At 58.7% G+C, this 12419-nt stretch overlaps 2 protein-coding genes across 4 annotated transcripts; both read left to right on the plus strand.

Moving 5' to 3' along the window:
- Positions 1–474: 474 nt before the first annotated feature.
- Positions 475–11309, plus strand: GPD1 (glycerol-3-phosphate dehydrogenase 1). Of its 3 annotated transcripts, XM_051846267.3 has the most exons (9): positions 700–758; positions 1290–1467; positions 2145–2285; positions 2798–2936; positions 3161–3273; positions 3842–4075; positions 4269–4375; positions 5515–5628; positions 10904–11309. In XM_051846267.3, exons 1-8 carry the CDS (start codon positions 718–720, stop codon positions 5609–5611), a joined length of 1050 nt encoding a protein of 349 aa, XP_051702227.2. In that variant the 5' UTR covers positions 700–717; the 3' UTR covers positions 5612–5628; positions 10904–11309. The 3 variants fall into 3 exon arrangements, 1 of the variants encoding a protein (XP_051702227.2); XR_016216722.1 differs by lacking the exon at positions 10904–11309 and having other exon boundaries at positions 475–758; positions 2798–3043; positions 3139–3273; positions 5515–6092; XR_016216723.1 differs by lacking the exon at positions 10904–11309 and having other exon boundaries at positions 475–758; positions 2798–3014; positions 3139–3273; positions 5515–6092.
- COX14 (cytochrome c oxidase assembly factor COX14) lies at positions 7869–11309 on the plus strand. The gene is made up of 2 exons (XM_089308314.1): positions 7869–7928; positions 10904–11309. The coding sequence occupies exon 2, from the start codon at positions 10912–10914 to the stop codon at positions 11083–11085; it is 174 nt and encodes a 57-aa protein (XP_089164440.1). The 5' UTR covers positions 7869–7928; positions 10904–10911; the 3' UTR covers positions 11086–11309.
- Positions 11310–12419: the final 1110 nt, after the last annotated feature.

The following is a 12419-nucleotide window of genomic DNA, read 5'->3' on the forward strand; positions in this document are numbered from 1 at the left end:
AGAAGGGTTCCCTTTGAAATCTGACCTCTCACCACCACTCCCTTCATAGAAAATGCTCTGGTGGGGGCTGTGACATGAGAGCCCCACTGGCAAGTCCCCGAGAAGACGGCCGTAGTCACTGTGGGTCACCAAGATGGCCTTGTCTCAGACTCCTTGGGTCTCTTCTGATCCTGGGGCTGGGCTGCCCCCAGAGCAGGCCCCGACCTCCCCCGGGGTCCTGCAGGGAGCTCACGGGAGGCTACGAGAGGGAAAAACCAGAGCTGCTTTTGGGGCTCCTGCAAGGGTATGTGGCGTGTGTGCAGGAGGGACGGAGCGGCCGTGCCTTGGATAGAAAGCTACTAGGGCTAAATACGGTTTTCTTCAGGGCTGGGGACAGAAAGGAGGAGGGGCAGTCACCTACTCCTTATCTGGACTACTGCTTGGCAGACTAGCAAGACCCACACAGGGAGGGGGCGGGAAACCCGCTGGAGCCCAGGGAAGAAGCTTGCCAGGACCGTCAGCTGGCACCCGGAGGGCAGGCAGCGCCAGTCCATACCCCATTCCCGTTCCCCACCTGTCTCTACCCTTTTCTCCCTTTTCCCTGGCTCAGCCATACCCTCTCTCCCTGGGCGCCAGCCTCCCCACCCACCCTGGGGGGCGGGGCTTGGCTGCACCCACGTGTGGCGGAGTTAAATGCTCCAGCCTGCACCCAGCCGGCTCAGGCAGAGAAGCGGCACCATGGCTGGCAAGAAAGTCTGCATTGTAGGCTCCGGCAATTGGTGAGCAGCTCTGTCAGGGAAACGGGCAGGGCCGGCCTTCCCCCAAGGCCACAGGGGCCAGGCCAGGGAGAGAGAGGCTGGGTGGGCAGGAGGCGAGCAAGTGCGTAGGAAACGCTCTCAGGCCCCGGGCCGACCCCTGCTGTGATCTGTGCCTGCATGCACGGGACAGACCTGGCTGCGCTACACCGGTTGGGCAGCTGCACCTGCCCGCTGCAGCTGCAAGAAGGGGTCTCCAGGGCCCTTCTCCTGCCTAAAAAGCTGTTCAGGTTTAGGGCCTGCGAGATCAGCAGGCTGGCCCCCTCCTGCAGCCAAGACTGGAGGCCCTTTCCACTGCCAGGTCACTGGGGACATACTTGCCACGGGAATGGGGGGTGACAAGGAAGCTGGGAAGCAATGGGCTGGGTGGGCTGCTGTGAGGCCCTGAGGTGGGGCGACACCTCAGCCCCCACTGTTGTGCCCCCACATCCCTCCCCCCGCCCCGCCACCGCTGCCTGCTGCCACTCCTCCACTTTGCTGTACTCTTCCTGCCAGGGGCTCAGCCATTGCCAAGATCGTGGGTGGCAATGCGGCCCAGCTGGCACAGTTCGACCCGCGAGTGACCATGTGGGTGTTTGAGGAAGACATCGGTGGCAAAAAGCTGACAGAGATCATCAACACGCAGCACGAGAATGTCAAATACCTCCCAGGGCACAAGCTGCCCCCGAACGTGGTAAGCCCCACACCCTGCGAGAGGGAGGGACCCTTCTCACCCAGGGCCCCTGACTGGTGCCAGCTGTACTTGGGAAGCACCTTAGGAGGGCTGCTCTGGGCACAGCCCCCCACAACGGAGTCTGTTTCCCCAGCAACTGAGGCCTGGCTCTCAGGCTCTCAGACTTGGGGTCCTGGACATTGCCTGCCCCAGGCTCTAACCCTGTTACTCATTCACCCGGTTATTAACAGCCTGGGAAGCTGCTCCTTGGACTTGTGGTCGTTGGTCAAATCCATGTGGCTCTCTCCTCCCTTGCGAAAAGGGGGAGTCCCCCTTCCCAGAAGAGGGCCCTGAAGAACAGAGTGATGAAATCTCACTTGGCCTCTTCCTCCTGCCAAGTTCAGGCTGTCTTTGGCCTCTCTCGCTGACCCATGGCCAAGGGCAAGGCAGGTGCTCGGAGGAGGTTACCAGGAATCCTCAGGACCCCAGGGCAGCTAAAAGAGAAGTGACAGCTGGGGGCAGGGGACACAATCTCTCTCCTATGCCTCCAAGTTCATTCCTTCCAGATTCAGCCCCAAACCATCCTCCCTTCTCCCCTGCCGGCCTTTCTCATTGGCTCCTCGATGTCCTGTTTGGGGTCCCCCTGGGGGGACTAGGAGAGGTTCACCAGGCCCCTGAGCACCTGGCTCACCCCACAGGTGGCCGTCCCAGATGTGGTCAAGGCTGCAGCTGATGCCGACATCCTGATCTTCGTGGTGCCCCATCAGTTCATCGGCAAGATCTGTGACCAGATCAAGGGCCACTTGAAGGCCAACGCCATCGGCATTTCTCTGATCAAGGTGCCAGGGACGCCTCTCTGTGGTTGGGGGAGGGTGTGGCTGTTGTGGGGGCTCAAGGTGAGTGAAGCCAGGAGAGGAGTGGCTGGCGGAAGTGGGCCAAATGTTGCCTGGACAGAGGAGGACCTGGGCCTTGGGGAGGTGCAGGGAAGCGGTCAGGACTGGGGCTGCTGCGGGAGGTGGGGCTTGCTTGGGAAGTGGATGTGGGATTGGTTTGGGGCAGGTAATGTGGGGGAATTCTGGAGGCAGAATGGGAGTAAAGGGGTGGGGAGAGATGAGGGGGCCTGATCTGGGTGGGCATTGGGTTTGGGCAGCTGGGAGGGGCTGTAGAGGGGAGCGTTGGCTGAGGGGGCGTGGAAGGGTTCCTTTTGCACAGTCCAATCCTTTCTCATAGCCAGCTGGGTTGGAACGGGGCAGACGTGCGAGGGCCACTGGTGGGAGCGATAGGGCTTCCGGCTGGGAAGCCCTCGGTTGGGCATAAAGGGGACCTGGCCTGAGCTCCATCCTGTACTCAGGGGGTGGACGAGGGCCCCAAAGGGCTGAAACTCATCTCTGAAGTGATTGGGGAGCATCTGGGCATCCCGATGAGCGTGCTGATGGGTGCCAACATCGCCAGCGAGGTGGCTGATGAGAAGTTCTGTGAGACCACCATTGGTGAGAGCCTCCACCCACACACACCACGCGGCTCACTTCCGCTCCCCACCCTTCCCTCCAGCCCTGCTTAGCCCTGAGGTAGGACAAGGAGGACCCAAATGTAAGAGGTGAGGCAGGGTTGGGACACTGGGGAAGGGGCTGCAGGTCCTGTTGGGGGCAGGTGTAGGAGGAAAGAGTCCCCACCACCCCAACCCGTCTCCAGTCCTGCCCTCTCCCGACCTTAGGCTGCAAGGACCAGGCCCAGGGACAGCTCCTCAAAGAACTGATGCAGACGCCCAATTTCCGGATCACGGTGGTGGAGGAGGTGGACACGGTGGAGATCTGTGGGGCTTTAAAGGTGAGAGGGGGCCCAGGGGCAGCCCTAGGGTGGGGAGAGGGACCCAGGACAGACCTGGCTGAGCTCTACAAAGTTGCTGCAGCTCCAAGCTCCGGCTCTTTCCCCACTACGCACTACAGAAGCAAAGCCAGGGCCACTCAGACTGTCAGAGACTAGAGCCCCCTCTTTCTTCCCCTCCTAGAACCCCCTGAGGCATAGCCCCATCTCTGGAACTGCACAGGGTGGTCCCAGAGGGGGAAGAGGAGACACCCAGGTTAATGACCAGGTGCAAGTGCAAGACCCCCCACTCCCAGGCAGAATTCTGCATCCCGACCCCTGTGGACATGAGGGCTACACGATAGAATGGTCATGGGTGAGAGGAACAGCCGGAGGAGAGTGGCTTTCAAAGACTCCTTGGGGGGTGGATCTGGGGCCAGGGCTTAGAATGCAGGTGTAGCCAGTGGGAACATGGGGGGCATGAAAGCATTTCAGGGCCTGCACACGGTACCCCACTTATTCAGTGAGGTGGGGAGCACTAGGCAGGGCTGAGGGCTCCCTTCTCACTCAAGTCCCTGACTCCCCCCGAAAGAACATAGTGGCTGTCGGGGCCGGCTTCTGTGATGGGCTGGGCTTCGGAGACAACACCAAGGCGGCGGTGATCCGGTTGGGGCTCATGGAGATGATCGCCTTCGCCAAGCTCTTCTGCAGTGGCCCCGTGTCACCCGCCACCTTCTTGGAGAGCTGTGGCGTTGCTGACCTCATCACTACTTGCTACGGGGGCCGGAACCGCAAAGTGGCCGAGGCCTTTGCCCGCACCGGAAAGGTGGGTCTGGGGTGACCCGTGGTGGTGGTGGTGGTGGGGAATCAAGGCAGAGACACTCGCGAGAGGGTGGCTCCGGAACATCTCAACAAGGCGTGAGGCTGTTGGAAACATTCCCAGCCCCAGCTGCCCCCCCCCCCACCTCCCGGGCACGGCTCCTCCCCCACATCCACTCACTCATCCCATTCCCTTCCAGTCCATCGAGCAGCTGGAGAAAGAGATGCTGAATGGGCAGAAGCTGCAGGGGCCCCAGACAGCCCGGGAGCTGCACAGCATCCTCCAGCACAAGGGCCTGGTGGACAAGTGAGTGAGGGCCAGGCCAGGGCCACCTCCCCGCCCTTCATTCCTGCGCCCTGCGCCTGCCCGACCCTCCGTGGAGTGGGCAAGCGTGACCTTGCGTTTCCAGATAGAGACCGGAGCTTGCAGTCAGCTCACGGGCCTGCCGCTCCTTCCAGTCTAGTGCTCTTTACACTGCATTGCTCTGACCCCTCTGGGTAGCCTCCCCTTTGTCTTTCCCCTCCTTGTCCTCTTGCTCTGGGGGCTGCAGTTCTGGGGGGGGGGGGCGGGAGGGATAAGCTCAATGGGACTGCGTCACCTTGTCCATCTCCCCTGTGCCTTGAATCCTATCCTGGGGTCTGAGAAGGGCTGGCTCTACTCTAGGGTGCTTAGCACAAAGACAGCGGGGGGTGGGGGTGGAGGTGGGACTGGGCTGATCAGGTCAGAGTTGAGGTGGCTCAAGAGAGAATCCCAGAAAAAGACAGCACGAGATGCGGCTGCTCTGGGTTAAGGCTCCTGGTAAAGGGAGCAGCCGGCCAAGAGGGCCTTATGTAGTACCTAATTCTTTTTTTTTTTTTTGACAGGCAGAGTTAGACAGTGAGAGAGAGAGAGACAGAGAGAAAGGTCTTCCTTCCATTGGTTCACCCCACAAATGGCCGCTACAGCCAGCGTGCTGTGCTGATCTGAAGCCAGGAGCCAGGTGTTTCCTCCTGGTCTCCCATGCGGGTGCAGGGGCTCAAGCACCTGGGCCATCCTCCACTGCCCTCCTGGGCCACAGCAGAGAGCTGGACTGGAAGAGGAGCAACCTGTACTAGAACCCGGCACCCATATGGGATGCCGGCGCTGCAGGCAGCGGACTAACCAAGTGAGCCAAGGCGCCGGCCCCATGTAGTACCTAATTCTGTTTTGTCACATTGGCCCCATTTTATAGTTGATGGCATTGAGGCTCAGTGGGTGGCCCAACTGGAAAAAACCTTGAAGGCCAAGGTCAACCTGATAGGGGGCAGGGCAGTTAGCAACCTGACCCTAAAAACCAGGGCTAGGGAGAGCTCTGATTCTCAACAGGTGGGAATTGGGGCCCTGAGTCTGAGCTCCCAGGTGGGAGGGCAAGCGTGTTGGGCCCCTGGAAAAGGAGGCTAAGCGGGGCCTTTCCCTCCCCACTCCAGGTTCCCCTTGTTCATGGCTGTGTACAAGGTGTGCTATGAGGGCCAGCCAGTGGGAGAATTCATCCGCTGCCTGCAGAACCATCCAGAACACATGTGAGCTGGACCAGCCTCGAGGTCAGGCAGCTGCTTTACTCCAACAGAGATAATAAGCCTGGAGGTTGCATGGACTGGGTGGACCCCTCAGGGAGCAGAGTCCCCCCCCCCCCCATAAGCTCCTCACTGGAGGACAGGAGGCGGGGGGTGGGGGCAGCGACGTGCAGCCTGCAGCCTCTTGCCACCACATCTTGCCCGAAGTGGAGCTGCTCTGCCCCTCTCCCGATGGGAGCCTTTCTCCCACTTCGTGCTTTTGGGGCTGTGGCCTATGGGCTGCCAGTTGCTGCCTCACGAAAGACCAGTGAAGTGGCCAAAGAAGTACCTTAGCCATCCGAGGGATGTGGCAAAGGGCAGCCAGGGACGGAGTCTGGGCTTTGGAGCTGCCCGCGGCCCCAGGGGCCCCTTGGCTGCCCTCTCTGCCAGGCCCCACACTGTATATCAATGGATCTCAGTGTTTGTTCACAAAATACAAAGATCTCAAACAACGCCCTTCTAGCTTCTCCTAGCAACATCTGCGTCCTCAGAAACCTCTGGTCTTCCCTCCCTACCCCCAAAGCTGTCCTGGCCCCAGAGTTCCTGCCACGCTGGCTGGCTCTGACCCTGGGGCTTGCCATTCCCCCACCCCCACCCCGCCCCGGGGACTTCCTGGTCCCTGGTTCTTTGCCAGCTGCTCAACACCCTGAATGACCTTTCGAAGCCTTCCAGCACCCTCCCTACCAGCACCCTCTTTGGTGAGCGGGGACTTAAAGTGCTGACGGAGCTACACCATTTCATAGCAGGATCAAATCGCTGTGACCTTTGTGTGTGCCCCGCCCCCACGCCTCGGGCTCTGGCTGGGGGAGGAGTCTGCTGGGCTTCTCCTGCTGTTTATCTCCCCAGAGGGACACCCCACACCCAACCTGTCTCCTCCTCCCCCCCAGCCCTGTCCTCTCAGGTGCCCCAGAGCTGCTCTGCTGCACCCCGGCGCCTGGAGGAGGGCGTGTGTCTGTGGGTGGGGTGGGGTGGGGGGAGGTCCAGAGGCTGAGCAGGCTCCCACGTGGGTTCGGTCCTGATATTCCAAGACCAGTTCTCCTTTGGGGAAGGAGGCCCGCCTCAGGGATTCCACCACCTTAGCAGCTTGGAAGAAGACGGAAGAGGAAGAAAATTAAAACCACCCCACTGCTGAGGTCTGGGTAGAGCAAGGGCGAGGGAGGCAGAGGAGCGACCTGCCACTTGGCCTTGCTCCAGGTGGGGAATGTCACAGGTCAGCAGCCTAGGCCCGCAGCTATAAATAGCGCCGCATGGCCTGAGGCTCCTTCTCTACCCCGCAGGGGTCTCAGCTTGCACCCCAGGCGTGGCCAGGAGCGGGGGCGGGGTGGGGTCAGAGTGGGGACCCCAGAGGCAGCTGTAAACGTTTGCCTCCTTTCATTCACTCCACGGTTAATTGTGAACCCGGCCCCATTCCTATCAGGCCTACCTGTCTACCCAGTAAAGAATGAAGCTGCTTTTCCAGGAACTGGACTTGCCGGGGGGGGGGGGGGGAGCGGGGGGGGGCGGGTGGCTCCTGGCACGGGGCGCAGTGTGTGCCCGTGGGGGTATCACTGCATGCATGTTGTCACTCTCACGGTAGGAAAAGTGAAAAAAGGAGTCCCTGCTCCGGAATCGCAGCCGCTCCCGGCCCCGGAGCAGCTGTACCAATAGTACCCTCCACCTCTGCGCCGTTCAGAAAGCGGGCACCCAGCCCGGGACCCGAGATCACGGCCCAACCTGCCGCATCCTCGGCCGTCTAGGCTTTGCGGTGCCAGCCGGGGCCCTACCTGAGCTCCGCCCTCGGGAGAGGGCCGCTCCAGGCTCTAGGGGGCGCGCGCTCCCGGCTCTGGGCCCGATAGAATCTACCTAGCGACCCGAGACGTCACCAGACCTTGGGCTGGGGATTGGCTGGCTCTCACTGAGCATGCTAACTAGAATCACCACCAGAGAGCCTCTCGCGATGGAGCAGAACCACAATCCCCAGGATTCAACGGGTCCCTCCAACAGGAAGACTGGGTTGAGGCTGCGTCGTAAGAGTGACTGACAAGGAAGTCGGAAGTTCGGAGGCGAGCCGGCGGGCTCCCGCCCCTAGTGGGCGGAGTCTTGGCCTGCGGGGCGCACGTTCTTGTCTCTCACGTCGGGAGCCGAATCCTAGAGGCCACGCCGGGCGGGTGGGCGGGAGAAAGGGTCGCCTTTCGCACCAATAGCTGCGGCGTTCCGGGGGCTCCCGGTCCTTCCTTGTCTGGGTCCGTGTGCTGAGTTCCGGCGCGCTCGGAAGTGGCGGCGGGGCGCGAGGAAGCCGTCGCTCGCAGGTACGCCGTCGCGAGGGCCGAGCGCGCTTGGGCCGGTGGGGCGGGCTTGGAGGCTGGCTTCCCGGCCACCCTTCCTGCCTGTGCCGTCGGGCTCCACCTGTCCGCTGCTTCCCACTCTAGCTCCCTCCGCGCCTCTGCGGGTGTCCGCACCGCTCGCCCTTCTAAAGCCGCCCCAGCCTGTCCGCGAGCTCCCGGGTGCCTCCGCCCCCTCCGCCGCCGCGGGCCGCCCACAAGTCTTCTGCTCACCTCAAAAGCTGCCCTTGTTTCCAAGGTTGATCCTACTAGGATCCTAATTCCATCTTTTCCTGGAAAAGTGCTAGACGCGGATGAACTTCTGAGGGGTCGTAGACCCACTGGATCTGTGCTGATTGGGCTCTGCCGGCGCACTAAATTGTCTTCCCACCCTGGGCTTGTCCCTGGCATCGGCACCGCCCGCCGATCCCATCTGACCAGTCTCTACAACACCGAACTTTGCACACCGCCGTCAGCGCCGTAACTGAATACAACAGTGATCTTTTCAGTCAGGAAGCGGGTGTAGCTAAATGAAAAGCGCCCCCTCCCCCGCCCCACCCCGGATGTTTCTGGAATTGCCTACCTGCCGCCTTTCCCTAATTGTTTCTTCAGACTTGCTCCCTTGGCCTCTCTGACCGGTCTTGTCCTCTGTGTTGAAGCCGAACCTCTCTCCCAGCGGCTTGTCCAGATTTGGGCTTCCATCTGCCCGATGGACAGCAGCTGGCATTGAGCATCTTGAACAAGTTCTGAACCGGGCTGGTGGCCTCTACCGACACGGTCGTCACCCCACCCCGCGCACTGACACATTCCACTTCTCTTCTTGCCTGCTTCTTTTAACAGTATCCTAATCCAGTTTCCTGACTCTGAGGTGCCTATTTTTTGTTGTGGGAGTTTTTAATTTGAGAGAGTGAGCGAGCCAGCATGCTGCTACCTCCAGATCAGTCCCCGAGGGCCCGGCTGCGGCCAGGAGCCAGGGTTAACTCAGTGCGAGTCTTCCACGTGGGAGGCAGGAACCCCATAGGTTTGAGTTAGCACTGCTGGCTCCGGGTCTGTGTTGTTAGGAAGCTGGAATGAGGAGCTGGAGGCGGGTATTGAACCCAAGTACTGCAAAGGGGGATGCAGGCATTTTAATTGCTAGATCAGAAGTGTCAGCTTTGCCCATTCCTAATCCATTCAGTTGATTAATCTTGTTTTAACTTCCACCACAGTGTATACGTGTGTTGTTTCCAGTACCCCTTATCAGGATGCGTGAAGAGTCCTTGCTAATGTGAAAATAGAAACCTCGGGATGGGTTAGACAGGAGAAGAGTGAGGTTCTTGGTCCCACTGTTGGCTCTGTCAGCTGCACCGTCCGGTTTCTTTGTTGCCTGGTGAATGTTCCAGCCCCTCCGAGAGGTGGTCCTGTAACTGGGTAGCAGTTAGCCAGGGGAAGGGGGATGAGAGGAGAAAGAGTAAATGAGGGGAGGTCGCAGGCTGCAGGTTTGCCACAGTTGTGTCTTCTCTAGGCTTGCCTTCTTCACTGTCTCACACAACCTGGGCTCGTCCACACCTCGGGGCACCTGAATACAGCCCGTTCTCATCACTGGGTTTTCTTCATCTGACCTTGTGTGAGGTCGCTTTCCATGGCAGGAATATGATTCAAAGAAACTGTGCCTCAGCTCAGTGTGGAGTCTACGCTGTCCCCACCCTCACAAAGCGGTGCTCAGCTCTTGGGGTTCTCTCTTGAGAAGCTTATCTCTCCCCTACCTGCGACCCCCTAAAGGGGGTAGTTCTGAGCTGCTTCCAAATTTTTTACTTCTAAGAAACTCATTCTCACTAACGTCAGTCAGGTTTTTAGGTTTCAATTCCCTCAATAGACAGGAACCTAGGAACACATTCCCTAACTCAGAATATCTAGGGAACAGTTAAATTAGAAGTAACTTACTCCATGCAATTCTGATGTAACGCTTAGCTGGGGACCCCATGTCTCTTTGTACCCTTGGGATAGGGTTTTTAGTGTTGAGTTTGGAACTTGGAATGAATGCTATAGAAGGTGAAGTATAATTGAAATAATAGAGAAGTGTCATGGGTACTGTTTTTGTGTTGTGGCTTGAACCTACTTTAAGGCTAACTTGGAAACCTAACCCCTGTGAATAAGATTGTTCTGATGGGAGGACAAATTGAGATTTGACTGAAAGGCTCTTATTTGTTCCTTTTAGAATAATGGACTGCAAATGGTTTTTTTTTAATTTTATTTTTTTAAAGATTTATGTATTTGAAAGGCAGAGCTACAGAGAGGCAGAGGCAGAGAGAGAAATCTTCTGTCCTCTGGTTCACTCTCCAAATGGCCGCAACAGCTGGAGTTGGGCCGATCTGAAGCTAAGAGCTAGGGGGTTCTTCTGGGTCTCCCACGTGGGTGCAGGGGCCCAAGGACTTGGGCCATCTTCCACTGCTTTCCCAGGCCACAGCAGAGAGCCGGATCAGAAGTGGAGCAGCCGAACTCGAACCGGCGCCCATATGGGATGCTGGCGCTGCAGGCGGTGGCTTTACCCACTGTGCCACAGTGCCAGCCCCTGCAAATGTTTTTAATCCCTGGCCATCACTACTAGTTCTCTATAAGGGGAAAAAACAGATGCATGCTTAAAGCAGTGTAGCAGTTAAGAACAGCCCTGGTGGCCTGTGCGTTGCATCTCTCCGCAGACCCGGCAGGCCAGGTGTCCTCGAGCTAATATCCCAGGTGCATGTGGGTGCAGCCTGGTGTCCGGGTCCTGTACACAGGTTTCATCTCCGTCTGAATTTGTGTAGTTCCCAGACTCTGTCTTCTGGGGCCCTTTTACAAGACTGTCCTCAGGCAGGGGCCGTCATGTGGGAGTGCAGACAGACCGCCAGGGTGCAGGAGTTGGGGGATGGCCTCAAACAGGGGGCTGGGCGGGGCTGGGCAGCGAAGGCCTCTTCCTCAGTACTAAACCCGGTGTGTGTGTGCAGGGGCCGACATGCCGAGCGCCAAGCAGCTGGCTGACATTGGCTACAAGACCTTCTCCGTCTCCATGATGCTGCTCACTGTGTACGGGGGCTACCTCTGCAGCGTCCGGGCCTACCACTACCTGCAGCTGCGCAGCCTGCGGCGCCGGGCTGCGGAAGAACAGAAGCCCTCGGGAGCCCTGTAGAGCTGCGGGCCCGTCTCCCGAGCAGGCAGGCCTGAGGTGTGCTGTGGGAAGACCTCCCTTGCAGGCATCGCCAGATCGAGAGACCCATGGCCTGCTTGGTTTTCCACTCGGGCTAGAAGGAGGAGCTGTGCTTTCTTTGGAACTGCTCGCTTGTGCCGGTTTCACCAGGCCTGTGGGAGCTGTGAGGGTGAAGTACACTTGCAGACATTAAATGGTTGGTCGTGGTTGTGTCTTTTTTTTTTTTCTTTTAAAGCAATTAGAGAGAGGGAGACCGTCCATATGCTGGTTCACTCCCCAAGTAGCCACAATGGATGAGGCTGGACCAAGCCAAAGCTGGGAACCTGGAAATCCCATTCAGGTCTTACATGGGTGGCAGGGCCAAGCACTTGGGCCATCCTCTGCTGCCTTCCCAGGCACATTGACAGGGAGCTGGGTCGGAAGTGGAGCAGCCAAGTCTCAAACTGGTGCTCTCACACGGGATGCTGGCAGTGCTGGCAGCGCTTGACTGCAGTGCGGGCCCCTGTCTTGGCGCCGTTCTGCCAGTTTCTAGTCACAAACCAGGGTAGCCTCTGTTGAGCTTTTAAGTGCCCACGAAGTTGAGATGGATACACCAGGAGGGACATCAGCTTCTCTTGATCTCAGAGAAGAGACTGCCCAGCGTTTGTCTAAATCCCCCGAGAAGGAAAAACTGCAAAGCTCTTCTTCCGGCAGTGACTGTGCCTGGCCCAGTTGCTGTGGCTAGAGAGTGGGGTCCTCTGCTGGGGGCGGGGGGCCACACAGACACTTGTCAAGGAAGGCAGAAGCCTTGTTGGACAGCCCTGAGGAAGCTGTAGGAAGTGGAGGGGCAGTTCCTGAAAGGGAGGGCTCTAGGGCAGTGTGTATGGTAAAGTAGTTCACCCCCTTAAGCCCACTGGGGGTGGTCTTAGCATAAGGGTTGATATCTCACTGTGCTACCACACAGGGAATCCGCCTGTAGGTCTTACTGCAGGTATATGCAGAGAATTTGAAAGAACACACAGTGTGTTCAATAAAACCTCACTATAGTGGCCGGTGTTGTAGCATAGCAGTTAACACCACCGTCTGTGACACCAGCATTCCAAATGGGCGCCGCCTCATGTCCCGGCTGCTCTGCTTCCAATCCAGCTCCCTGCTAATGGCCTGGGAAAAGCAACGGAAGATGGCCCAAGTGTTTGAGCCCCTGCCACCAGCACTCCTGGCTCCCGGCTTCAGTCTGGCCCAGCGCTTGGCCGTTGCTGCCGTCTGGGTCGGGAACCAGTGGTTGGAAGATCTCTGTAACTCTGACTTTGCAAATAAATATTTGGAAAAAAAGAAAA

Source organism: Oryctolagus cuniculus, chromosome 11 (assembly GCF_051225735.1).
Source record: "Oryctolagus cuniculus isolate XC-2025 breed Fujian yellow rabbit chromosome 11, ASM5122573v1, whole genome shotgun sequence".
Classification (NCBI taxonomy): Eukaryota; Metazoa; Chordata; class Mammalia; order Lagomorpha; family Leporidae; genus Oryctolagus; species Oryctolagus cuniculus.

Bases quoted from the DNA above. Each gene is read 5' to 3' on its own strand.
- GPD1 (XM_051846267.3), top strand. From the start codon at position 718: ATGGCTGGCAAGAAAGTCTGCATTGTAGGCTCCGGCAATTG. The intron at 2,286-2,797 runs GTGCCAGGGACG...TCCTGTACTCAG, and splicing joins TCGGCATTTCTCTGATCAAG to GGGGTGGACGAGGGCCCCAA. The intron at 3,274-3,841 runs GTGAGAGGGGGC...TCCCCCCGAAAG, and splicing joins AGATCTGTGGGGCTTTAAAG to AACATAGTGGCTGTCGGGGC.
- COX14 (XM_089308314.1), top strand. From the start codon at position 10,912: ATGCCGAGCGCCAAGCAGCTGGCTGACATTGGCTACAAGACCTTCTCC.